The sequence below is a fragment of the Exophiala mesophila genome (genome assembly GCF_000836275.1).
Source record: "Exophiala mesophila strain CBS 40295 unplaced genomic scaffold supercont1.4, whole genome shotgun sequence".
Taxonomy (NCBI): Eukaryota; Fungi; Ascomycota; class Eurotiomycetes; order Chaetothyriales; family Herpotrichiellaceae; genus Exophiala; species Exophiala mesophila.
In genome coordinates, this window is record NW_015622507.1 from 4,344,339 (window position 1) to 4,367,419 (window position 23,081).

At 50.8% G+C, this 23,081-nt stretch overlaps 10 protein-coding genes across 11 annotated transcripts; 7 read left to right on the top strand and 3 right to left on the bottom strand.

Moving 5' to 3' along the window:
- Positions 1 to 688: 688 nt before the first annotated feature.
- PV10_06605 (uncharacterized protein) lies at positions 689 to 1,165 on the top strand (the record flags this gene model as incomplete). The annotated part of the gene is made up of 1 exon (XM_016371424.1): positions 689 to 1,165. The coding sequence occupies one exon, from the start codon at positions 689 to 691 to the stop codon at positions 1,163 to 1,165; it is 477 nt and encodes a 158-aa protein (XP_016223717.1).
- Positions 1,166 to 1,460: 295 nt separating this feature from the next.
- PV10_06606 (uncharacterized protein) lies at positions 1,461 to 2,421 on the top strand. Its single transcript, XM_016371425.1, has 3 exons — positions 1,461 to 1,614; positions 1,699 to 2,087; positions 2,191 to 2,421. The coding sequence occupies exons 1-3, from the start codon at positions 1,581 to 1,583 to the stop codon at positions 2,323 to 2,325; spliced, it is 558 nt and encodes a 185-aa protein (XP_016223718.1). The 5' UTR covers positions 1,461 to 1,580; the 3' UTR covers positions 2,326 to 2,421.
- Positions 2,422 to 2,616: 195 nt separating this feature from the next.
- PV10_06607 (uncharacterized protein) lies at positions 2,617 to 5,833 on the top strand. The gene is made up of 2 exons (XM_016371426.1): positions 2,617 to 2,997; positions 3,188 to 5,833. The coding sequence occupies exons 1-2, from the start codon at positions 2,975 to 2,977 to the stop codon at positions 5,538 to 5,540; spliced, it is 2,376 nt and encodes a 791-aa protein (XP_016223719.1). The 5' UTR covers positions 2,617 to 2,974; the 3' UTR covers positions 5,541 to 5,833.
- Positions 4,401 to 7,092, bottom strand: PV10_06608 (uncharacterized protein). The gene is made up of 2 exons (XM_016371427.1): positions 6,794 to 7,092; positions 4,401 to 6,720 (listed from the first exon to the last, which is right to left on the bottom strand). The coding sequence occupies exons 1-2, from the start codon at positions 6,985 to 6,987 to the stop codon at positions 5,970 to 5,972; spliced, it is 945 nt and encodes a 314-aa protein (XP_016223720.1). The 5' UTR covers positions 6,988 to 7,092; the 3' UTR covers positions 4,401 to 5,969.
- Positions 7,093 to 7,380: 288 nt separating this feature from the next.
- Positions 7,381 to 9,855, bottom strand: PV10_06609. Of its 2 annotated transcripts, XM_016371429.1 has the most exons (3): positions 8,078 to 9,855; positions 7,770 to 8,017; positions 7,381 to 7,694 (listed from the first exon to the last, which is right to left on the bottom strand). In XM_016371429.1, exons 1-3 carry the CDS (start codon positions 9,199 to 9,201, stop codon positions 7,681 to 7,683), a joined length of 1,386 nt encoding a protein of 461 aa, XP_016223722.1. In that variant the 5' UTR covers positions 9,202 to 9,855; the 3' UTR covers positions 7,381 to 7,680. The 2 variants fall into 2 exon arrangements, with proteins under 2 accessions (XP_016223722.1, XP_016223721.1); XM_016371428.1 differs by having other exon boundaries at positions 7,381 to 8,017.
- Positions 9,856 to 10,601: 746 nt separating this feature from the next.
- Positions 10,602 to 12,142, top strand: PV10_06610 (uncharacterized protein; the record flags this gene model as incomplete). The annotated part of the gene is made up of 2 exons (XM_016371430.1): positions 10,602 to 10,733; positions 10,799 to 12,142. The coding sequence occupies 2 exons, from the start codon at positions 10,602 to 10,604 to the stop codon at positions 12,140 to 12,142; spliced, it is 1,476 nt and encodes a 491-aa protein (XP_016223723.1).
- An 842-nt stretch (positions 12,143 to 12,984) lies between these two features.
- PV10_06611 (uncharacterized protein) lies at positions 12,985 to 13,606 on the top strand (the record flags this gene model as incomplete). The annotated part of the gene is made up of 2 exons (XM_016371431.1): positions 12,985 to 13,358; positions 13,465 to 13,606. 2 exons carry the CDS (start codon positions 12,985 to 12,987, stop codon positions 13,604 to 13,606), a joined length of 516 nt encoding a protein of 171 aa, XP_016223724.1.
- A 733-nt stretch (positions 13,607 to 14,339) lies between these two features.
- On the top strand, positions 14,340 to 15,531 carry PV10_06612 (uncharacterized protein; the record flags this gene model as incomplete). The annotated part of the gene is made up of 4 exons (XM_016371432.1): positions 14,340 to 14,565; positions 14,710 to 14,820; positions 14,874 to 14,965; positions 15,019 to 15,531. The coding sequence occupies 4 exons, from the start codon at positions 14,340 to 14,342 to the stop codon at positions 15,529 to 15,531; spliced, it is 942 nt and encodes a 313-aa protein (XP_016223725.1).
- An 874-nt stretch (positions 15,532 to 16,405) lies between these two features.
- On the top strand, positions 16,406 to 19,373 carry PV10_06613 (uncharacterized protein). Its single transcript, XM_016371433.1, has 4 exons — positions 16,406 to 16,972; positions 17,069 to 17,364; positions 17,455 to 17,585; positions 17,664 to 19,373. Exons 1-4 carry the CDS (start codon positions 16,621 to 16,623, stop codon positions 18,565 to 18,567), a joined length of 1,683 nt encoding a protein of 560 aa, XP_016223726.1. The 5' UTR covers positions 16,406 to 16,620; the 3' UTR covers positions 18,568 to 19,373.
- PV10_06614 (uncharacterized protein) lies at positions 18,658 to 21,996 on the bottom strand. Its single transcript, XM_016371434.1, has 4 exons — positions 21,605 to 21,996; positions 21,267 to 21,548; positions 19,334 to 21,211; positions 18,658 to 19,280 (listed from the first exon to the last, which is right to left on the bottom strand). The coding sequence occupies exons 1-4, from the start codon at positions 21,690 to 21,692 to the stop codon at positions 19,018 to 19,020; spliced, it is 2,511 nt and encodes an 836-aa protein (XP_016223727.1). The 5' UTR covers positions 21,693 to 21,996; the 3' UTR covers positions 18,658 to 19,017.
- Positions 21,997 to 23,081: the final 1,085 nt, after the last annotated feature.

A 23,081-nucleotide genomic window follows, 5' to 3' on the forward strand; every position in this document is an offset into this window, starting at 1 on the left:
TTGGACGAACTGCAATAAATTGTCGTTTCCAGACCTGATGCACTATGTGGCTCCCTCCTCAACACCTTCAGGGGAGATTTCGAGATTGCGGAGAACATCATTCCCAACATGCTGAATTGCCAATGCTGAAGGCGGGCTAAGCATCTTGGAACTTGACGACATTCCACTCCACAGTCTGTATACGTCACTTGATGTTCATCATCGAGCCGCCACACCATTTCTTCCATCCTCTGACGTAGTCAGATGCGTCGTCAAATCGGCCAATTCAACCCGTTTCATGATGAAGCGGTTCCATCTTATCTCTAGGCATCGATATTTCCAAGAAATCAAAGCTCCGCGTGAGTATCAAATCCTGATCTGATGGGCGGGGACTACTACCGAAACGTCTCCACTGCATCTTGATCTCGTCCACCTCATGGACTAACATTACGCGCGGTCATTCTGAAATCTGGATGGATAGATGGCCTCGCGTGCCTTGCCACCATTTACAGTGCCAATATTCCATTTCACAACTGGAGTCATGCTTGCCTTGGCTTTGCCTCTGATAATGATATTCGATCAGCCCGCTCCTACGACCTATATAAGAGGAGCGTCCAGTGGCTAACATGAGACTATTGTTTCATCCCCGTTATCCAGGTCTTTGTGCACCATCGCCCTCCTCGAACCATTCGTCGCCAGACATCCAACCATGCAACTCTCCAAGACCATCCTCCTATCCATACTGGCCGCCGTGCCGGTGTTGGCCCAAGATCCTACCGCCACCCTAGTGGATGTCCTACCGACCGAGATGCCTGATGCCACCAGCATCGTCTCTGACGTCACTTCCAGCGTGCAAGACATCGCCAGCAGCGTCTCCGAAAGCGTCGCCTCTGCCAGCGGAGCATTGGAAACCAGTCTTGCCGACCTCAGCTCTGCCGCCTCTACAAACGAAGCTGCTCAAAGCTCATTCGAATCTCTGAGTGCTGCCTCGAGTTCCATTGCCGCCAGCATTTCGGATGCGGCTAGCAGCGCAACTGCTTCTGCTGGTTCTGCCGCCACATCAGGCGTTTCCGAGACGGCTACCGGTACCGATGCCGCTGCCACTACCAATGCTGCAAACGCCCTTCCTACCGGTCTATCTGGTGTTGTCGGTGCAGGCCTCATGGGTCTTGCAGCCTTGTTGTAGATGTGGAACTTTGGATTGAATGGACAAGATTGGGGTTAGGGTAGATAGAGTGGTCAACAAACTATCGACCGCTTATGTCTACACTTGTACTTTGTGGTTACATGAGAATATTAATTTTCCCACCATCAATACTGGTGGGATCTGACATATATACTCGGAGTGTGATATGTGGGCATGATAGGATCTTGAGGCTGTGAGGCTGTGAAGCGTGACTAAGTGTCGCTTACCCCAGTCCTCCTTCCCCACATTGAATGGAACATACGCTTTAGGAGTCTGCAAATAAATTGACTACCTTCTAAACTCTTACAAACACTTCCTACAATCCAAAGTAGGCTTCAGCGGATTGAAATTCCGTGAAAACAGTACATCCACACTTGGTGTCTCGTGAAAATCAACTTCCACTTTCTCAAGCAAGATGTCACTCCCGACTACTCGACGAATCGTGACAGGTGAGATCCCAGACCGACAAGACCACTTGATCTTCCTGCACAACACTTGTATGTACCAAATATCACTAACATGATCAAATCTAGGACACAACGCCCAGGGGAGATCTATCATCGAGAGTGATCAGGTACTGACGCCAGCAAACCCTGTTGACCCTGAAGGCAAGCCTCCGACAGGCATCATCCCGGGCTTCACCAACTTATTCCGCACCGACGGTGTGCCCGCCAAGGTTCAAGGACCATGGAATGAAGTGCACGGCAAGAAGATTGGATTGGTGGCTCCTGACGGAGTGTACAGTCGTATTGTGGATTTCCCTCCGACAGGAGATGCAGACGACAAGGTCAACATCATGCACCGCACACAGAGCGTCGACTTTGGTGTGGTTCTTAAAGGTTCTATTCAGCTGGTGCTCGAGGATGGTATAGAGACGACGGTCGGTGAAGGTGAGGTAGTGGTCCAGCGGGGCACGAATCATGTGAGTTTGTCCAACGGCCAGCCTGGTTTTGAGGCGCAGGGGTTGAATCTCTCATGCTTACAACAAAGACCACGACTGACTCATACTTTTTCTGTGTGTCTAGGCTTGGAAGAACATCACAAACGAAAACGCACGTATGTTATTTGTCCTGGTTCCCTCAGTGCCCATCATAAACGAATCGACTGGTCAGGAATTTGAGTTGACTCCGACAACTCAACTGGAGGAGGATCCAAAGTAAGAGTTGTGGGCCACATGGAAGTGAATACAACACTTGCAACACGACAATACCAAGTCCTTGACGACAGATTATGATCATATCCCATCAACAAAAGCCCATCCTCAGTCACGTGTTTAATATCACGTGACTGTAGAACATGATTCGTGATAAATCCCGCAATTCCGCGATCCCACCCTTGTCACGTGCACTGCACAAGCATCTTTGCTTATCGTACTCGAGGTCGGCCACGTGCCTTTTTCGTACATTATATAATTCGACCAAGTCTGGTTTTTTCCGAATTCCGCCTTTTCCCACCTTTTCTCCGAGATCAGAATCGCGTACAAACCCCAGTCATTATCGGTCGAAGCTATCTGTTTAGGAAACTCTCAGTGTACGACGACGAACAAACGCCCATTACCCGACTGACTCAGGCCCTTTTGGAGGCGAGGCTGGTCAAACGATCGAAACGAGAAAGGGTGATTTATTATTGTCCCTTGACGCGGCGCATAAGTGTGGTTCCACAAGGCTGGGGCTTTATCCCCCCGCCTAAGGTATTGATTGATTGTGATTGATTATTGGACCCCTCTCATCGTCCTTGTCCTTTGTCATTGGGGGAATCGCGCTGTGTCGTGTGGTATTTGATCTAGGTGATCGGTGATCAGTGGTCACGATGCCAAAGGAAAGACAGACTTGGTAAGTTTGAGGAGATGATAAGAAGATATAGCGCCAAAGAGGGAAGAAAGGCCGTCCTGGACGATACAGAGCATTTTCCGACGATGTTCTTATTCGAGACAGGAAAAGCCACTAGACCCTATCCCTTCTCCTCCCTATTTCTCTGATGGAATCCCTTTTTCCGTGGTCCTAACTAATCTCCTCGCTATAGTACAGAATGTTCTATGCGAAGACAGAAATGCGACCGCAACGTACCATGCGGTCGCTGCGTCAAACGAGGTGACGCCGACAAATGTACTCGCGATTGGCCCGGTGGATATGATCCGAAACTACATCGGATCTATCCACGATCTATGGGAAGTGGAGGCAATCAAAGAGGCGATAGTCCTCACGGTAGTGGTACCAGTGGTGGCGGCGGAGCCCAGTCGCCTACAGCCACAGTGACGACGGATTCGATTCATCCTTCGTTGAGAACACCTGGATCGAATGCAACTTCTGGACCGAGTCCAAGGAATCCACCACCGCCATCGACGATTGGTCATGGTTCACCGGTGCGACAACCATCGAGTAGTCATTATCGATCTTCAATATCGATACCCAATCCTATATCCAACCCTATCTCGCAACCAACAAGCGCAAACATGAACCCAAACGCAAGTACAACCTCCAACACCGCCCCCACAACATCCACCAATTCCCATTCCAACCCCAACCCCAATGCCATCGACACATCCACCGAACTCGACTTCATCACATGGGGCCGAACCAAACTATCCGACTATGACCTCAAAGCGCTCGAACTGCTCAAAGAACCGCACCAAGCCGGCGGGGTTCCTAACCGCATCTCCGCCAAAGATACCAGCGCCGATTGGGAACTTCAAAACTGCCTTGGCGGAACCGGAGCCGCACAAGTTTCATTCTTACAACTTCTCCTCCCGTCACGACGCCAAGTATACCAATTAGTTGAATACCATGTATCCAACATCCTATGGTATCACGCCTGTTTCCACGCGCCGACATTCTATGAGGAATTGAACGAGGCGTATAAGAATGGACAGGGAGAGCTCCAGATTCGCGAGACGGATCTGCGCTGGACGGCCTTGTTGTTTGCGGTCATGTCGGCGAGTATGGTGTGTGCGAACGATCAGATCGCTCAGACTTGGGGGTTTCGAAAGAGTGAGAGGGCGAAACTCACCAGGCAGTGGTACAAGGCTACCGTGACGTGTTTGAACCTGTCGGATTATATGTGGCGGCATCATATTTACTCGGTCGAGGCCATCACTGTCTTGACTATGTCGGCTCATATCTTGGGTTTCAGCAATACGCAGAGCACATTGCTGGGTGCAGCGTTCAAGATCGCACAGGGTCTGGGTCTACAGCGACTCGGCCCCGAAGACGACGTTAACAGTGTCACTGGCAATGCCATCTCCGCCACCCCGGCACAGCGCGACAAGGCCATCAAGAGAGAGACGGGTCGTCGACTCTGGTCGCAGATCTGTCTGCAGGATTGGTTCTCTATCCCCTTTTCAGAAATGTATTCCATTCAGCGTTCACATTACACCACTCTCAAACCTCTCCATTGCGACGAACACACCATGCAACCTCTGCCCGACAATGTCCCTGCCATGACCAGTTTCCCCGTTTTCCTCAACGCCATCGCCGAATTTATGCCTCAAATACATGACGCCATTATCAGCTCTAATACACTATATACCAAATACGAGCAGGTCCTCGAATACGACTCACGCATGCGGAGGTTGGCCACTGAAGGTCTCCCCAAATTCTTCTCCACAAAGGAGCCCATCGACCCAGACTGGCCACCCTTTATCCCTTGGGCTCGGCGAGGCCTTACCATCTGTTTTGCCCACAAGATCATCATGATTCATCGGGCCTTTCTCGGCCGAAGCTTCACCGAATCCAGCTTCGATTTCACGCGACGAACATGTATGGTCGCAGCCAAGACCATCTTGAAGGAAGCCCGACAAGCTTACGATGAAGACGGCCCCATGCTGTGGATCGATCAAGCCTTTATGGTCGCTGCGGGCATTACTCTTGCCTTGGACATCTTTCACCGCACCAATTCGGAGTCCGAGTATGAAGAACACCGCAAGTTGGTCGAGAACACCATCAGTCTGCTGAGCAAGTTTGAGCACAGTATGATTGCTCTTCGGGGCATTCGTCTTCTGTCCTCCCTTCTCGCCGAACAAGCACGTCTTTCGGCTGACCAAACTCTGGAGAATTATCGGAAAAGGACGTATGACACGTTGGGCGATCGAGGGAGCCAGATGAAGAGGCAGAAATTCAATGTGCCCAAATTTGTCGAGTCATTTGTGGGAAATGACAATTTCACCAATTCCCTGCGCAACACCAATCGAGACACCCAGCCGAGCATGGACTTGTATGAACCCAACACCATGGAAACAAGAGCACCCATGGATGTGGGATCTCAAGAGACGTTCATCACCAGTGATTTGGGATATGAGACGTTTGAGCAATTATTCCCGCCCCACACGGGAATCAGCAACAACTTTTTGTTTGAAGACCTGCTCAATTTCGACATATAGAGTCGATTGGGGATGACATATGATGGCTGTTCTGTATAATACTTTTCCAGTGACATTGCTCAAGTAAATGACGATCATATGACTGTACCCAGGCAGAGGCAAGGCGGTGGGAGTAGGAAGGATTTGGATCCAAGGTGGTTCGCGATAGAACGGTGGTTCTGATCATCAGGATCGCTCACACAGGTTATAAGCTCAATAATAGATGTCGTTCAAAGGACACGGCCGTGAATTTGTATTCCGAGAGAGCTGTGGTTCGTCTTTAGTGCTGGTGGAGATAGAATGGCCAGAAACCGTGATTCTCAGAGTGGAGTGATGGCCGAGATCGAGCTTTGCTCTCGGTTGATAACACGGGCAGCCTTCGCGGGCAGCCTGTGGTGTGTATCAGGCCGCAGTTTGAGTGACAATAGTTGTATACTCTCGGCCATTTTCTCAACCTTCAACACCAGTCTTTGTGCTAAAGACATCCCTGGCCATCATGGTGTTGAGGACAGCACAGTTAAATGCAGCCTCTCCGGGTGGTGTGACAACGAAGATGTATGTATTTTCGGTGAATCTAGCAAGGAAACAGTTGAAGTTTGGCGACTGGACCTTGAATAGGAGGAATCCGGTGCTGGCAGCGGTGGTACGGGTGTTGCGAGCGACGGTATGCTTGTAGGTTTTCATAATGTTGGAGATGCGTTCGTGTCGATCGAGACTGGGATTTTGCTCACCAATGTCGTTGACAACATTGGTGACGGTGAGAAAAGTGGACCGCTCAAACAAGACGATCTCTTCTGCATGGAGTTGGTTTGCAAACGCGTGGAGGAATTTCTCAATGACAACTAGATTGGGGATCATCTTGTGGACGATGCCGGCCCAGGCTTTGTATAGTGATTGATCCCAAATGCTGCTGGCGAATGTTTCGAGGCTGAGACCTTCGGTGCGGGATACTATCATACGGACTCTTTCTTCATAGATTCTCTCGCGGTGTTCGTGTTGAACCAGGTCCATCTTGTGGATGAGGCAGAAGACGTGGGCAGAAGGACTGTAGTCTTTGAGGGCCTTGACAACTTGACTGTAGGTTTCCATGTCTTGATCGACGGCTCGAGACTCGATGTCGAAGACATAAATGAGGACTTCAGCGTCGGAGAATACATTCTCTCGTTGGGTGTTGAGGTAGGAATCCATGAATGCGTCTTGTCTGGGAAAGCAGGGCGGTTAGCAAACATGACAAGAGGAATGATTGTTCATGAGGGAACCCAGTTGAAACATACCCTCCACAATCCCACAAGTTCAAGGTCAAATTGCCCATGAACTTTGCATGGCTGTGCTCAACGTCAATGGTAGCACCTAAGCGACGAACATCCTTTGCGACGTAATTGCTGAAGATGATGCTCCTCATGGACGACTTGCCGGAGCCACTTTTGCCCATGAGGAGGACTTTCTTTTTTCTTTTGCGAGTATCCATGGAGAATACTGTTGTGTCGAGAATCGGTGAGTTCGGATGAGGTGAGAGGGATGTGGATGACAAGGGAGAAGAGATTGACGTTGATGGAGGTTATCGCATCATGTGGATGGCAGGTGCGGTGCAAGTGCGGTGCAGTTGAAGTCGCAGCTGCTGAGTTCGAGATGGGACGCAAAGTGTGGGGAAGGTGCAATGTCGAGGTGCCATGGAAGGTTCTGCATGACAGGCCAGTGCAGCCTCCTTTGGTTCCCCTCCCAGGCACGATTAGAGGCTGGAGGCGGCCGAGGGCGTTGATGTCCACCTACATACAGGCTTAAGGGCATATTGATTGGGGGAGCTTAGAGGCACAAAGCCCCGAGAGACTCTCGTTGGCTGAGAGCAGGAATGACAGGCTTCCAGGGCATGTGACGCAATGGGTGACGGAGATGTTTACTTCAAACTACGAATAAGCACAAGGAGCTCTTGGGGAGCCTGATGAGCTAAGAACTAGTTCCCTCGGGAGGTCAAAGGTTAGGCCTCCAGGCACCATTCCCGCCTGCAGTTGGGTTGAGTTTGGCGCAGTCTTGACGCAAGATCATCAAGAAGTACGCTCATATCAGGGGTATATTATTGTATGGCACGACGACACAGTCGTCCCATTCTCCAGGCAATCTTGTCCCACGGGCCTCGGTCATCCTCAGCTGGCAAACTCATCGTCTAGAGATTGGGTCCTGCGACAGTATCATCCATAATCAGGATCTATTCATCAACACAACAAATGACGAGAAAGGATCAGGTGGCCCCACTGAGAGTTGCTTCGGTCGTTGGCTTGACTTGAACGTCTGCATTATCGGTACTTCCGGAGCCTTTGCCAGCGGCAGCGCTTGCCTCGAAGCTTTGCTCGAAATCTTGAATAATATCATCGATGTGCTCGATGCCGACCGAAACTCGAATGGCGTCAGGAGTGACACCCGAGTCAATTCTCTCTTGCTCTTCGAGTTGTTCGTGGGTGGTGGACCAAGGATGGATGGCGAGTGTCTTTGCGTCTCCCACGCTGCAATTGTCATTGCGTCAGCCGGTGTCTCACATTTTTGATTTAGGGGAATAAACTTACTTTGCAAGGTTGGAAATCAGCTTGAAGCCATCGACGACTTGAGCACCGGCATCGGCACCGCCCTTGACACCGAAAGACAAAACACCGCCAAAGCCTCGGGGAAGATATTTCTTGGCCAGCTGGTGGCTGGGGTGGCTTTCCAGACCCGGGTATGAGACCCAAGCAACTTCAGGGCGGGACTGGAGCCATTTGGCGAGCTTGAGGGCATTCTCTCCGTGTCTCTCACTGCGCAAGCTCAAAGTCTCGAGACCCAAGAGGAATTGCTGGGCGTTGAAAGGGGACAGGCATGCACCGACGTCTCGGAGGATTTCGACACGGACTCGGATGATGAAGGCGATGGGGCCAAAGGTGTCGACGAATTTCAGACCATGGTAACCAGGAGCAGGATCGTTGAATTGAGGAAATCGCTTTGCGTTTGCTGCCCAGTCAAACTTGCCCGAGTCGACAATGACACCACCAATCGAGGTACCATGACCACCGATCCATTTGGTGGCTGAGTGAACAATAATGTCTGCGCCATGCTTGAAAGGCTGGGCAAAGTAGCCACCGGCTCCAAAGGTGTTGTCGACGACGAGAGGGACGCCATGCTCGTGGGCGACCTTGGCGATGGCCTCGAAATCGGGTACGTTGTATCTTGGGTTGCCGATGGTCTCGACATAGACGGCCTTTGTCTTGTCGTCAATGGCAGCAGCAATGTCTTTGGGGTCCTCTCCATTGACAAACTTTGTGTTAATTCCCAAACGGGGGAAGAAGACCTTGAACTGGTTGTAGGTGCCACCGTACAAGTTGGACGTGGAGACAATGTTGTCGCCGGCATGAGCAAGGGCACTGATGGCCAAGAATTGAGCAGCTTGTCCTGAGGCTGTGGCTACGGCGGCAGCACCGCCTTCGAGGGCTGCGATTCTCTTCTCAAAGACATCGACTGTAGGGTTCATGATCCGGCTGTAGATGTTTCCAAACTCTTTAAGGCCAAACAGCCGGGCTCCATGAGCCGAGTCATTGAAGGTGAAGGAGGTGGTTTGGTAGATGGGCACAGCTCGTGCCTTGGTCGTTGGATCTGGTTCTTGACCGGCGTGGATCTGAAGGGTTTCGAACTTCTGAACGTGGTCGTCGCCGGAAGCCATGGTGGGAGGTAGTTTTTGGTAGACGTGCGGAGCTGTGTGAGGGGGGGGAAGAGTCAAGTGAAGTATTCTCAAGTCAAGGGTTCAGGCGGTAGAAGGATGTGACAGGAGAAGGGAAATGTTTGTTGACACCACAAGAGAATATCAGGAGCAGAGGAAAAATGAAAGAGGGGCAGGACGGGTAAATAACTTGAGAGAAGAGAGAAAAGTAGAGGTTCGTGGTGTGTGTGTGTCCTTGGACCGTCGAGCAGCAAGAGCAAGAGGGCAAGACTCTGTTCCCCGCATTGATGGAGGTTCCTAAGATATTGCGTGATCGGCCATCGACCCACGGCGTCACGAGTCACGGCCCACGATACTCTCGAACGGACGCTTGGGGCCAGAGATAGCAGCCAATTCGACTGGAGGTTCGCGGACAAGAGAAAATGACGCTGCTGAGGTGGGATACGAGTGTTGATTGATGAACTTTCTTGCATGGCCATGTGAGTGGTATCACAACTGGGTGGCTCCTGGTCGATTTGGAGGGGTTGGTCATGATGGCAGTCACCAACGACGCTCATCAGACGAGGCAGGAGTAAGATTGCTGCCGGCCTTCTCGTTTAAACTCCCGTATAAGATGGCTTACCTGTTACATTGAATATATCGTACTGCTTGTGGCAGAGAAAAAGACGCAGAGTTCGTGATTACATTTTGGGGTCAAAGGGGCGGAAAGAGTGTGAGCCAGAGGAATCTCGTGTATTGTGACAGAAATGGCATCCCAATACGAGGGGGAGAAGAGGAGAGGGGGAGTGAAGGAGGGGCAGATTGACACTCGAGATTCTTGGAGACAGCCCGTGCAGGGTTACAAAAGTTATTCTCCAGGGGCCAAGAAAGCCTGTTATCTTATCGCCAGGTCTTCCTGGGCGGCATGGGTGGTGAGGTATTGGTGGTCCTGATGGGGTCTAGGCATCTAATGAACTAATTCAGGGCCAAATCCTCGTCTTCCAGTTAAGTCTGTGCTCCTCCCACGCCCCTAACCCTCTCTACGTTCGCCCTAAAAGCCCCCACGTGCCGAGGGAAGGACCACTCACACACTCTCTTTATCGCAAACTCCTCTGAGCAGCGCAGTTTTGTGATCATCTCATCTCTTCATCCTCCACCCAAGCTCCTGGAAGCGAAAACACCCTCGGCTCCGGTCCACCCATCCGGCCCGGACTTGAGGTTTTGATGACCGATAGACTGGGTACTGGATCCAATGGAGATTCCCGCCTTTAGTCAAAGACATCATGGATAACACCTGTCGAACTAATAAAAGACTTACCCCAGACACAATTTTACATTACTTGATCCCATCCAACATGGTCCTTTACACGACCTTTCACTGTAGAGCTCACTGCTGACGCCTCTCGCTGTATCCAGCTTGCAAGATGGGGCTCTGGACTGAGCGACATGCAGTTCTGGACAAGCTGATTCCCATGAGAGGACGTAAGCCACTGTACATACATATTCGCTCCTCCGAAGCCTTTCTCCTCATCACAATATGCTGGTCAGTGTTCACTGTAAGTCCATCGTCCGTCCAGCTTCATCCACAACTTCAAATCCAACAATTTCTCACCATATCCAGGATGTCTTCCTCTACGGTGTTGTCGTCCCTGTCATTCCATTCGCACTCCAGGACCGAGTCCACATTTCACATGACGAACTTCAGCACTGGGTCTCGGTGCTTCTCGCCGTCTATGCCGCCGCCCTTTTGCTCTGCGCTCCCCTATGTGGCATGTGGGCAGATCGTACCACCTCCCGTCGAGGTCCTTTGTTGATCGGTCTCCTCGTTCTCTTCGGCTCCACCTTGATGTTTTGTTTAGGGAGAACCATCCCACTCTTGGTCATTGGTCGAACTCTGCAAGGCGCCTCCGCTGCCGTTGTATGGACTGTCGCCCTCGCTCTCTTGGCTGATACAGTCAAAAAGGAAGAGTCTGCCAAAGCAATCGGCTATGTCTCAGTCGCCATGACCTTGGGTGTTCTCTTTGGTCCCATGATTGGTGGTGTCGTCTATGAGAGATCCGGCTATTATCCAGTCTTCGCTGTCACCTTCGCCGTTATCGGACTCGACATTATTCTTCGCTTGTTGATGATCGAGAAAAAGATTGCTGCAAAGTGGTTAGAACCTCCAGCTCATGCCCTCCACGATATCAGCATGCTGAACGTAGACCACCTTCAATCTCCCATCAATTCAACCACCATGACCGAGAAGAATTCCTCCATCGCCCACTCTCACCCATCTCCACCTCGGCCCAAACGAAAACTACCCCCAATCTTGTCCCTTCTCCGGTCTCGACGAGTTCTGGCTGCCTGGTGGGGAACCTTTGCAGCTGCTATAACAATGACTGCTCTTGATACCACCATCCCTCTCTATGTCAATCAGACGTTTGGATGGGGATCCTTGGGAGCTGGATTGGTCTTTCTAGCACTTCTCTTTCCCAATTTCTTCGGTCCTTTAATAGGATATTGGACCGATAAATACGGGCCTAGGTGGATTGCTGCTGCTGGTTTATTGCTGTCTATCCCATTCTGGGTTCTGCTCAGATTAGTGGACCACGATGGGATCCGTCAGCAAGTCCTGCTGTGTGCATTATTAGTCTTACTGGGGACCGCTGCTGCCCTAGTATTGACTCCGCTGATGGCTGAATTCAGCAAGGTGTGTGATGCCAAAGTCCGTCAACAGCCAGATTTCTTCGCTGGCAAGTCTGCCTATGCGCAAAGCTTTGGTATCTTCAATGTCGCATGGGCAGCCGGATCCCTGGTGGGCCCACTGGCCGCAGGTGGTATCGTCACTGCTTCAGGTTGGAAGACCATGACATGGGCAATGGCCATTTTCAACGCGGTGGGAGTGGTCCCTGCTCTATTGTATTCTGGAGGCATTATCACCAAAAGAAAACCTGGTGCCAGGGGTGAAGTCAGTTCCTCCTAGCATAGGTGATCTACCTTCAATCAGATGTTGGGCAACTGTCAACAATGGCTAATTCTGAAACACCGCCTCGGTAAATCTGTCAGACTTAGAGGTCCAATCGGACAATTCGATCAGACACCTGGAAAGTAATCTCGCGGTGCATACGCCATGATTCCAGAATCGGTCAAAGGCGAGGTCTGGATGGTGGTTGACGAGATTGGCAATTGTCCAATCAGCGTGCGTGGATGCATGCCATCATGAAACCAGCCTGACGACCAATTCCCACATTGGCTGCATCACCCAACCACATGTTTCATCTATTTGGTTTTGCTCGACATCAAACCACGAGCATGGATCTTGGACCTTGAAATCCTCAAGCACGTCATCGGCCTCTGTGGTGTTTCGGAAAGTGGTCTTTGTTGACTCTGTATCTGGTCATGTCTGGCCACAGCTGATCATGACCACAACCCACATCAACACAACACGCGGCAAGAGATTATCTGTCATGGCATATATACCTCGATCCTTGGGCGTACTTCTGTGGTCTTGCGGTGAGAACTCACTTAGTTGTTTGTCCAAATCTGAAATTCTGCGGATTGTATCTTTGTTCACATCTGTTTGATCTTTCCACGGTCGTGACAGGTTCACCGTCCAATTGTTCATTTCTTCTTGCATTATAATACAAACAACATAAGCCAGTATTATCCATAATCTACCAGAATCCAGGGCCCTAAACTGTTGCAACACAAAACGACTACCACCAATCTTCCAACCCACCCTGTCCACATCCAGAGAAAACAGCCAAGTCATCCACCACAAGACCAACACCCCACCCTGTCCAAGACCTCCCTTTCACCGCCAACATGATTGACATCAACCCTGTCCTGGTCGTCCGCGTGTTTCAAGGAATCCTGGCCTTCATCGCAATGGCCACCGGAGCCACCATCGCCAACGAATTCAACATCATCCGACCAGACGTCGACGTGCCACCGGCCATCATCTTCTTCATCTTCACCTCAGTCTTCACACTGCTGCTGTCAGTTCCATATACGATTATAGCGCCGCGATATTTCCCCATCGCCGCCCACCCATATGCCATGCTATCAGCCGAAGCCATCACTTCAATTCTCTGGCTCAGCGGCTTTGCTGTGGTTGCTGATTTGTTGCGAAAAGGTGATATCGTCCCTGGTGGTCGGCCGGCTGCAAGAGGTAGTGTCGTGGTTGGAGTTTTTGAATTGTGAGTGCCTAACCTAGCAACCTTGTTGTTCATTCAAGCGCCCTTGCAGGTCTCATGAGCAAGTTTCAAGGTTTATTCAGATACTAACTCTAACACTTCCCTACAGCATTCTATATACCGGCACCGCCTTTTTTGCCTTTTCACACATCTTCCTGGAAGGTCGTTACGCCGGAAATCGAAGAAAGAATAATAACTGTATCTCCAAACCGCAGATGCATCGGTCCTGGACTGGGGCTGAAGTCGTGTGAGACTTATTCTTCTATTGACAATGCGAAAATCAGAAAGTACTGCTTTTTCTTCTCTCAAACGTGCTGGTCGCTGAACTTATCATCTGGATCTAGAGCCAGAAGATATATCTATGAACATGATCCAAGTTGATCATCATGGGGTATTGCCAAACAATACACAAGGGGGATTATAGAGAATTGGATAGTCCAGAATAGATATATCCACCTGTGTCAAAATATTATACAACAAGCATAGCCCGCACCATTGACATGTTGGAAACTTAGACGTTGCAACACTACCGCTATTCCGGTATTTCCTCTGACTCGACTACTTCGGTCAGTAGAAACACATGACCTTTCTTTCAACCATTCGGACACTTAGCCCCGGCAACAGCGACGAATGGAGAAGTTTGTTTGACCGAGGATCGACAGATCTTTAGACAGCCTTGGTGCGATGCTTGTCCTGTCAATGGAAACTCGCAAAAGAGGGGTAAATGCCTGGCCTGGATTTTGGTACCTCAGCTACCTAGTTGTCCGGCCCGGGATATAAACTCAGCCCGAGCCTTTGTCACGACCGAAAGGGATGGATGTATTTAATTAGGTATTTTAAGATTGAGTTCTTGATTCATTGTTGACCTGGCTAAACCAGCTACGTGGTCAGTTCACGCTACATCAACTTTCAAGAACCCCCTTTCAGCACTAGGTGTCTACAGCCTCTGTCCCCTGCAAGTGAACTGTTCCATATATATATACAATGCCTCGATCCGAAGCACATGAAGCACGCAACGCAGCAGTCAGAGAGGGGTTTCGATCCGTCAAGGACGCACGCGCTGCGAGCGTACCGACAGCTGATGCGATTGTATCGACTTGTGAAACCTTGAAAGTCGCCCATAAAGTCGAGGACGTCCCTGATAGCCAAGGTGCAAGGCTGCATTGGATTGGGGATGCCAGTCCTCGTAACACGATCTTATATTTCCATGGTATGAGGTCCCCTGCTTGGATGCTTAGTACGAGTCATGACGCTTGGCCCCCTTACTCCTAACCTGTTCTTCCCTCGAATATACAATTCCCCGAAGGGTTCTATGATAGGTGGAAACGCAACAAATCCTGAATAATGACTACAGGCGGCGGACTCGGTCTGCCTGCGATCCCCGGCCATATCATCTTTCTCGTGCAGTCTCAGCAAAAGCTTGCTGCCGATGGAAAGACATTCTCCATTGCGTTTCTCGAATACGGTAAGAATTGGCAAAACTCACGTGGAATGTATGCGCGTCTGACCAGATCTCAGGGTTGACTCCGGAGATCAAGTTTCCTATCCAGCACATGCAGGCGGTACAGTCTCTCAAATATCTAATTCAGTCAGGTCGAAAGGCTTCAGAGGTGAGCGGCGCGAAATTCCTGAGATTTATATTTCTAAGCAACAAGGTCAATAGATCATCATTTCTGGAGACTCTGCCGGAGGAAATCTGGCACTCGGAGTGCTATCCGCCACCCGACATAGTCGAGAAGGGATCCCCAGTTTGAATCTCGACACCAACCTTAGAGGCGCGGCTCTGATCAGCCCATGGGTTTGTTTGAACTCGAAGAGCGCATCGGTACAGCAAAACCAGGACAAGGACATCGTGACGGCAGCGATCCAAGATGGATTGCGAGAAGAACTCATCACACCGAGCGAAATGGACGAGTTCGCTGAAGCGATCCGAGCACCAACGGAGTGGTGGACCGGCATCCCTGTCGACTCGATCCTGTCTCTGGCTGGAAGTGATGAGATTTTCCGCGACGACATCGTCACCACCGCCGGAGTATTGCGCAAGGCTGGCTTGAGGGTGGAGTCCATAGTGTGTCGTGATCAGGTCCACATCGATTGTGTTCTAGATGCTCAGTCAGGCTTGGAAGTCGGTGATATGTCCTACGCTTACTGGGGTTGGTTGAAAACGACATTATAGTCGAATTACAATATAACAATTGATCTGGTTGAACACGAGATATTGACCCTAATCTATGTAGTATAGGGGATCCCAGTCCCGAGTTATCTAGGACACCGTAGCCGAGGGAGTTGCAGAAAGGGATATTTGAGAGGTTGACAACCCATGCCCCAGCTGAGGTAACATTGACTAAGGCAAGAATATCACCCGTTTTAAAAGAACACGAAAACTCACTCTTCGGGTTTACGATTTTCTCTTTGAGTTCTTTCGAGTATACACAGATACAACGCGTGTATACTTGTCACCTTACCAACAGCCCTCTTCAAAAAGAGATCTCGATCCATGACCACAACAGGTGATATCCTGAGCATCATCTCACAACGAAACAGTCCAACACACACCCATTATGACCAAATCAAGGCAACCAGAATTTGAGCATGACTGTACATCAGTGAATTGAACGGCCAGGGATCAAAATCGGCTCTCGCCTGGCTAAAAGCGTCGGTGTCTTGGGCCATGTTCAACATCCAGTCAAACCCAAGGTTAATAAATACCCAGTGCCGGAAACATGGATAATCGAAACAAAGTTTCCAGGGAACTGAACGAGCTTACGAAAGCATGCATGTTCAAGCGAAAGCCCAAGGCCACGCCGAGCGCACGGGTAGGGCATCCAGGTACAAGAGATACTCCAGGCACATGTTCAGGTGCAAGCACTAGTAAGTTATAGTGAAGAGACGATGCCGGGCTCGGCCTGGTCCCCTGGACTCAGTTGCCGTAAGTGGTACCAGTTTCTGAGGTCAAGGTTCGACCATGTCTTGCGCCATGGCGTTCAAGCGTGTCAAGCAACTACAGACGACAGCCAGTGCCCACCCACCTAGAGATGGAGGAGGCTCAATGTATGGCGCATTTGAAATTCCGAGGGCCGAGAAATTCCTTTTTGGAGACAATACGATACTAGTGTACGATCTATGAGTCGAGAAATTACAAACTGCCATGTCGGAGCGTTTCTCTGTTTTTTCGGTTCTCGAAGTTGGACCTGAACTGCTGCTGCGAGTGGGACCTGTTGCGAGATGATGTGCCAGTGATGGTGAAGATGGTGTCTCCTGAGCCATGATCAATCAAGCACTGGCTCTTGCATTGCGAGATGAAAGAGCAAGAAGAGGACGAGGACCAGGTCAAGGTCGAGGACGAGGAGGAGGGCGTGGGGGTCCGGTTGCATCACTTCGTCAACGCAACGACAGCATCAGCAGCCCTAGCAGTAGCAGCACAACGACCAGAAGCAGCAGCAACAGCAACAGCAACAGCAACAACAATGTCCAGGGCCCAACCACCGATGATGACTCGGATTTCAGTCGCTGTCCGTCACCTTTGTTGACCATCAGCGGGGGATATCGAGTGGACCCATTCGCCAGGTATCCTGTTGAACGGCCATCTCGAGGTGTCCGCCATATGATCGACTACTGTAAGAGATTCAACCCCGACCACACCCCTTCTTCACCCTTTATGCGCGGCGCGAATGTGACAATCAGAGACTAAGATGGTGTTCACCCCAATCTAGATGTCCACATCTGGGCCCCACAACAGGTATCGGCAGCGACTTTTCGAAGCGGCAAAAATGCTCTTGTGGCTCTAGTGATGCCGTTGGCCTCAGAAAGTCGAATGCTCTTTGAGGCGACAATTGCCTTGACTCGAGCCTCCTGGGTCATTAGGAGAGGCTTGGATCCTCTGCAAGATATGATGATGCTTCGCCATCGTTCTATGGCCTCTGAGGATTTGCGCACAAGCTTCGACTGTCCCCAGCCTGTCTTGACTGATACTGTCTTACTGACTATGGCGACTCTGTTGACTATGAATGTAATTACATTATGCCTTTGATGGATCTCCCCAACCCATATCTGTTCCCGGAGAGATGCACTTGGCTAACGCTGGCTCATTACCATCTAGTACATGATCAACGACGCGGTGGCATTCCAAGTCCATCTCCGCGCCTTGGAACAACTACTTCGTCATGTCTCACACTCAGAAGATGAAGAAGGTGGCGAAACGCGAGCTTTTGTACGCGGTCGCGTACTTGCGTAAGAAACCTAAAGCCACGATCCATAGTGAAGAAAATCCACGGACACCTTGAGCTGACCTACTATGATGGAATGCAGATTCAGCGTTCTCGCCTCCTTTCTCCAAGCAGATCAACCCGCGTATGCAACCAGGAGCCAAGTCGGCCACCGCATCAGCACTTTGACCTATCCAGACCACCCTTTTCTTCCTGAGATCAGTGAAATGGTCGCAAAACTCCCTGAGGGGATTGCGGAGGTTGTCTTGAGTCAGAGTATTGCAATCGAGTTTATTAGTTTCCTGGTCAGCTTGAATGAGTTGTTTGTATCTATGTCGACACCCCATCGTCATCATCACCATCATCATCAGCAAGAACACGAAGTATCGCCAACGTCATCATTCCCTCAACGAGCACCACCACCCTTAACGATACAACGTGCGATTTACGATCTTCAGTGCCTGTCGGCATTACCTCTGACGATGATTGAAAGGCAATTGGTGAGAGGACTACTAGCGTTCTCGCTGCATTTATACAACGAGACATCATTCCGAATCCCACTGGGCCGACCCCTGCAGCCGATTGTGGAAGGTTTCAACCAAGAAGTGGACTTGACGCGCCATCAATGGATTCAACGCTGTCTCCTCTGGTGTGGGATAGTGATTGCCAGTGCCTGGGATCGACAAGAGGATGCGGCGCCGCAGCAACATGCACTGCTGGCGCGTATTCTGTCTGAGGTGCCTGAAGCACGCTCTTGGGACGAGACCAGGGATTTGCTGCGTCGGTTCTGGTGGGCCGATTCGCTACAGGACGACTGGGAATTGTGTTGGAGGGCTGCATCGTTCAAACAGTACCGTCAGAGGCGAGGGGCTTCCTCGGCTGAATCAATGGCTGAGTTGATCCAAACCACGGAACCGGGTCATGTCTCGGAGACGACTTCCTCTGCTGGTGATACAACTGATCATGGCCCTTCTGGTCGTCTCTTGCGATGGAGTTCGGGATCTTAACGCCTTTCTCGAGCGAGGGAGAAGTCAATAGGGGAAATAGATCGGCGGGAAAAAGAGGCTTGGTCACAACGATCCCTCATGAGGGCAGATGGATGATGATCGACTCGATAGGGGTCGATTTTGCCTGCCAGTGCCATGTTATATGCATCAACATCGTGCCATTACCTATACTGGACAGCATCTACTGGGGAGACATTTGTATCTGCAGCTGCATCTGACTCATGGCCTAGTCTGACTCAGGTCCATGCACGAAAACAACGATTGACAAGCCAACGCCTGGGCTATGATTCTCACAGAAGTCATGTGTTGAGGTGACTTGATGACCTGATCGTGTTCAGGTGGTGAATGGTGGATATCCTTGGGATACAGGCCCCAGTTAAGCATGCGTCATCTATCATGGCTCATATCAGCCACGAGTTCATGCATGCTATTGGACTTTGCTGGTTGGATTTAACTGCGGGAGAACACCTTGACGGCACCGTCGCCTCCACAGCTAATCACCCATCGACCATCAGGACTCCATATCACACTGCATACTCCTTCACCTCTCATGATCCGGTGACTGGAGATCTCTTGTGTACAACTTCGCTTTTCCAGCGACCAAAACCGTAAACTGGCGTCATGTCCGCCCGACACTAACTCTTTGCCATCTGGACTCAATGACAGCGACGAGATAGCCGCGGGATGAGCGAGCATGTCATATGTGCATTGCCCTGCCTTCCTATTAGTTATCAGGCACCTCAAGATGACTGCCACCAAGACTTACCACTATTAGCATCAAAGAATCGAATAAACCGGTCCTCGTAGCCAGCAATCACAACACCTTCCACTCCGCCTTCTGACCCAGTAGCCCCGTGAACAACATCATCTTCACCCATGGACCCTCTTCGACCCGGTGCAAGGGAGTCTCGAGTGTCGAAGCCTGTGCTGCTAGCAACGACTGCATTGATACCCGTGTTAGGTGTACCGTCGTATGTCTCTTGACTTGCCATGCCCACCACTTCCTCGCCCGTCCTCGTGTCAAATACTAAGACGCTGGCATCCGTGTAACCAACAATGAACGTCTCTCCGTGAAGACCAAGAGGCGATATCGATGTAGGTGCGGGTTTATCCCTCCGTTCGATTCGATGTACTAGGCTGTAGTGGAAAGGAATGGTGCTGGCGACACTGGGTTGTGGTGAGCTGGGGAAATTGGATCCTGCCGAGATTGAATTTGCCCTTCTACTACCCCTGACAGACCGGTTTCCTGCATGTGGTGAACTCAATTGAGGGGGGGTGCTGACAGCCCAAATCAAGATGGTACCGTCGGCTCCTCCAGCAACCAAGAGAACTCGATCTGGTCCACCATATTGTGCACATCGATCTCCCAATATGGAGCCTGAAGATCCGGGAAGGCAACATAATGCCCAAACAGCATCGGTGAGGCCTTCTAATGTTGCTTTTGCGTCAACTCGACCACGTTCCCAAACCTTGACCGTGGCATCTTCGCCACCAGAAAAGATCCAACCATCACCAGCTGCTCGACCTCCGCTTGAGAAATTGAGCGAAGCAGGACACGCTGCCAATGAGCAAACAGCCCCGATGTGACCGCGATGAGTGAAGTGGGCAATACGATCCAAGTCGTCTCCTAATGCCACATTATGAGCATAGGAGGCTGGTATATGCCACCTTTTGACGCCGCCATCATCACTGGCGGTACAGAACTCAGGCTCCGAAGGACTTCCACCTCCTGTGAAGATGACGGCCCGAACCACATCCAAATGCCCCCTCATTGCAAAGCGGACTTTGAATTGCGTATTATCCACTTTGGCTGCGGCCAAATCTCGTGTGTCATCCACACTTCGACGTCGCGCACCCGAACTCTTGCGTCGATATGAACCTGGGGCCCGTGGAGGAGACTTGGAAGGAATCAGGTTGGCGCTAGGGAACAGCTCCGTATCTGGTCGATGTTGAGCTACCGGATCTAAGGATGCCTCGGCGGAGGCAGGTGCATCATCGAAATCCCACGCATCGGCCGACTCTTGCTTGGGCTCCTGAACGGCGACGGAGTCGACCTGATCTTTGACAGGCACCTCTCTCCCATACGCGTCAAAGGTGTGTGTTATTGACTCAACCTGATCGTCGTTGATTATAATTTGTTCATTGTAGAAATTCTTGCGCGGATCCGCCAATGGAACCGTTTGAGTCATTGCTTCGGGCGTTCGTTGATCGAGCTGGTTCTTCTGAAGGTCATTATGGTTGATTTGAGTGTCAATTCGTGTGAGAGGAGACGGCTCGGAATATTGTGGTGGTTGTTGAACAGCGTTCTCGCGAACCATGGCAACGTTAGGATGATGCGGCTGCTGTTGGCGCTGCAGTTCCTGTTGATGTTTGATTTGTTGAAGTTGCAGGTAAGCATCGTGGAGCTCCTGCTGTGACGGAGGATTTCCAGGATATGTATGGTTGACAAGTTGTATTTGTACCTGATCATTGACGTCTGGAGGAATGTGGGCAGTAGGGAGGACGTGGTAAGTGATTTCCGAAGCACATTTTGAGAGGTAGGTTTTTGATTTGTCGCGTTCTTTCTCCTGACGGATGCCCTGAGAAAGGTGGTTTACAGGGTCGATCTCTTCGTCGAGGCGACTGATGGCCTTGGAAGTAGGGTCTGAATCGTGTCAGAGCAGTCCGATTAGGGGGATGGGTAAGAGAAATTTAGTCACCTTTGCCAATGGCCTTTAACTCCTCCTTAGCCAGCTCTTTGGGATCTTTTCGCTTGTCATTATGTTGAGCATTGTCGAGACCTTTTGATTTGTCGCGTTCCTTTTTCAATGCCAGTTCCAGCAACTTGACGTGCCGTTCGAGTGAAGTTCGGAGACCTTTGCTTGTTCGAGTTTCACCCTCGAGGGCGGCTATACGATTCTTCATCTCTTCACGTTCGATCTCCCAGGAATTCCTATCTCTTTCATGTCGGTGCCATTCAGTCTGAAGAAATCGCATAACACCTGTTCAAAGGTCAGCCGGGATAGGGTTCGAATGGTGGAAAGGGACTGAGTAATACCTTGCAAGGTGTATGCTTGGACACCATTCTGTTCTCCTGCGGGCATTCCTCCTGCGCCGCTGCCAGCAGCCCCGGACTGCCACGCCATGATGCGCTATCTGGCGCCCTTCTTGTGCTGAATCAGTCATCTAGCCATGTCGGGAATCTGCGGGCAGTGATCGACGAGGAGCGCGGTAGGTTCGTGATGCAGCTTGGGAGATGACAGATTGGAAGGCTCAAAGAGTGGGAGGAGGCTCCAAGGTGCAGGGCCCGGCTGAGGATTGATCGAGCGATTGAGGTGCAAGGAGACAGTGAGGGTCGTCCTGATGAATAGAGAGATGGGTCGGTTGGAAGTGTTAATGAGCTGGTGTCTTGTGTTCTCTTGCCAATTCTCTGGTCCCCTGGGAAGATTGAGAAGCGCGAGAGCGACGTACCGAGTTCGACCAAGTAGCCAATTAAATTAGTGCCTGGGCAGTTTGGAGCATAGGGCCGATGGGGGAGGATGGAGAGGATGGAAAGATGGAGAGGCCGCGGAAAGGGGGGCGGCACGGGCGGTTACAGGTGCTGGTGGAGGTGCTGGAGCTTGCCTTAGCCGTCACTGGTAGGTGCATTGGGAGGTAGGCATAGGCTAGCCTATGGGTAAAACCCTTCTGCCGCAGTCCGCAGGCTCGAGCCGCCCATCCGGCATGCCCAGACGCCCGCTGCAGAGACAATTGGACCTTGGAGTTGGGGTTGGAGAACCACTGCCACGGCTTCTTTGTCTGTTACAGGTCTAAGTAGATAAAAGGTAAGGTACCTACCTGGCATAGGTGCTATGGCAAAAGTGGTTGGCTGTAGCAGCTCAGAACAGAGGGATAACACAGTCAAGAAACCCTGTCAAACTACGCAACCATTTCAGCAACAGAAGAATCCTGAGGGCGAGATTGATACGTAGGTACCGAGGTAGGTACCTAGGTCACTTGGATGTTTCTCTGGGGAGCTGGAGAAGACGCCTGTAGTACTGAGAGTACAATCGCGTAAGCCCGAGGCGCCCACTGATCAGTTACCACACAGGCGTTATAGGTAGTTTGTATGGGTGACTGCTACCCCAAACCCTCTCAGTCGTAGCCTATAACTCGTTAATGGTCTCGCTCGACAAACAACCCTGCAATCAACCACCATGCCTCAAATCATCCATCCACCGCCCAAACAACATGACCACTCTGCATCCGTGAATCATAACCTCATCGTGACTGTGCTTTATTCATTCCCCAACGACAGAACTGACTTGGGTGTGACTGTGTATTATGCTAGGTAGCCCTTCATGAGTCAAACAATGGTTGAAACTGGTTCATCCTCCGAGCCCCCTCAATGCCCTGGTCATTGCTCCCTAAGGAAACCTCCATTGCACTCTGACTAGGGAGGTATGCGCTTGATGACTGCATCGTCATGGATGATCGCCGGTATTAAGTAGTAGTATTAGTAGAGTACTACCAAGTCCGACTCCAACACCAACAAC

What these genes read in the sequence shown, in the direction of transcription:
- PV10_06614 (XM_016371434.1), bottom strand. Translation starts at nt 21,692, where the DNA reads ATGGCGTGGCAGTCCGGGGCTGCTGGCAGCGGCGCAGGAGGAATGCCC. An exon ending in CCAAGCATACACCTTGCAAG is followed by an intron (nt 21,549 to 21,604) that starts GTATTACTCAGT and finishes ACCTTTGAACAG; the next exon opens with GTGTTATGCGATTTCTTCAG. An exon ending in GTTAAAGGCCATTGGCAAAG is followed by an intron (nt 21,212 to 21,266) that starts GTGACTAAATTT and finishes GACACGATTCAG; the next exon opens with ACCCTACTTCCAAGGCCATC.
- PV10_06609 (XM_016371429.1), bottom strand. Translation starts at nt 9,201, where the DNA reads ATGGCTTCCGGCGACGACCACGTTCAGAAGTTCGAAACCCTTCAGATC. An exon ending in CTGATTTCCAACCTTGCAAA is followed by an intron (nt 8,018 to 8,077) that starts GTAAGTTTATTC and finishes TGACAATTGCAG; the next exon opens with CGTGGGAGACGCAAAGACAC.
- PV10_06608 (XM_016371427.1), bottom strand. Translation starts at nt 6,987, where the DNA reads ATGGATACTCGCAAAAGAAAAAAGAAAGTCCTCCTCATGGGCAAAAGT. An exon ending in AACTTGTGGGATTGTGGAGG is followed by an intron (nt 6,721 to 6,793) that starts GTATGTTTCAAC and finishes CTGCTTTCCCAG; the next exon opens with ACAAGACGCATTCATGGATT.
- PV10_06613 (XM_016371433.1), top strand. Translation starts at nt 16,621, where the DNA reads ATGATCAATCAAGCACTGGCTCTTGCATTGCGAGATGAAAGAGCAAGA. An exon ending in CCGCCATATGATCGACTACT is followed by an intron (nt 16,973 to 17,068) that starts GTAAGAGATTCA and finishes ACCCCAATCTAG; the next exon opens with ATGTCCACATCTGGGCCCCA. An exon ending in GTACGCGGTCGCGTACTTGC is followed by an intron (nt 17,586 to 17,663) that starts GTAAGAAACCTA and finishes GATGGAATGCAG; the next exon opens with ATTCAGCGTTCTCGCCTCCT.
- PV10_06607 (XM_016371426.1), top strand. Translation starts at nt 2,975, where the DNA reads ATGCCAAAGGAAAGACAGACTTG. An exon ending in CCAAAGGAAAGACAGACTTG is followed by an intron (nt 2,998 to 3,187) that starts GTAAGTTTGAGG and finishes TCCTCGCTATAG; the next exon opens with TACAGAATGTTCTATGCGAA.
- PV10_06606 (XM_016371425.1), top strand. Translation starts at nt 1,581, where the DNA reads ATGTCACTCCCGACTACTCGACGAATCGTGACAG. An exon ending in TACTCGACGAATCGTGACAG is followed by an intron (nt 1,615 to 1,698) that starts GTGAGATCCCAG and finishes GATCAAATCTAG; the next exon opens with GACACAACGCCCAGGGGAGA. An exon ending in TCCAGCGGGGCACGAATCAT is followed by an intron (nt 2,088 to 2,190) that starts GTGAGTTTGTCC and finishes CTGTGTGTCTAG; the next exon opens with GCTTGGAAGAACATCACAAA.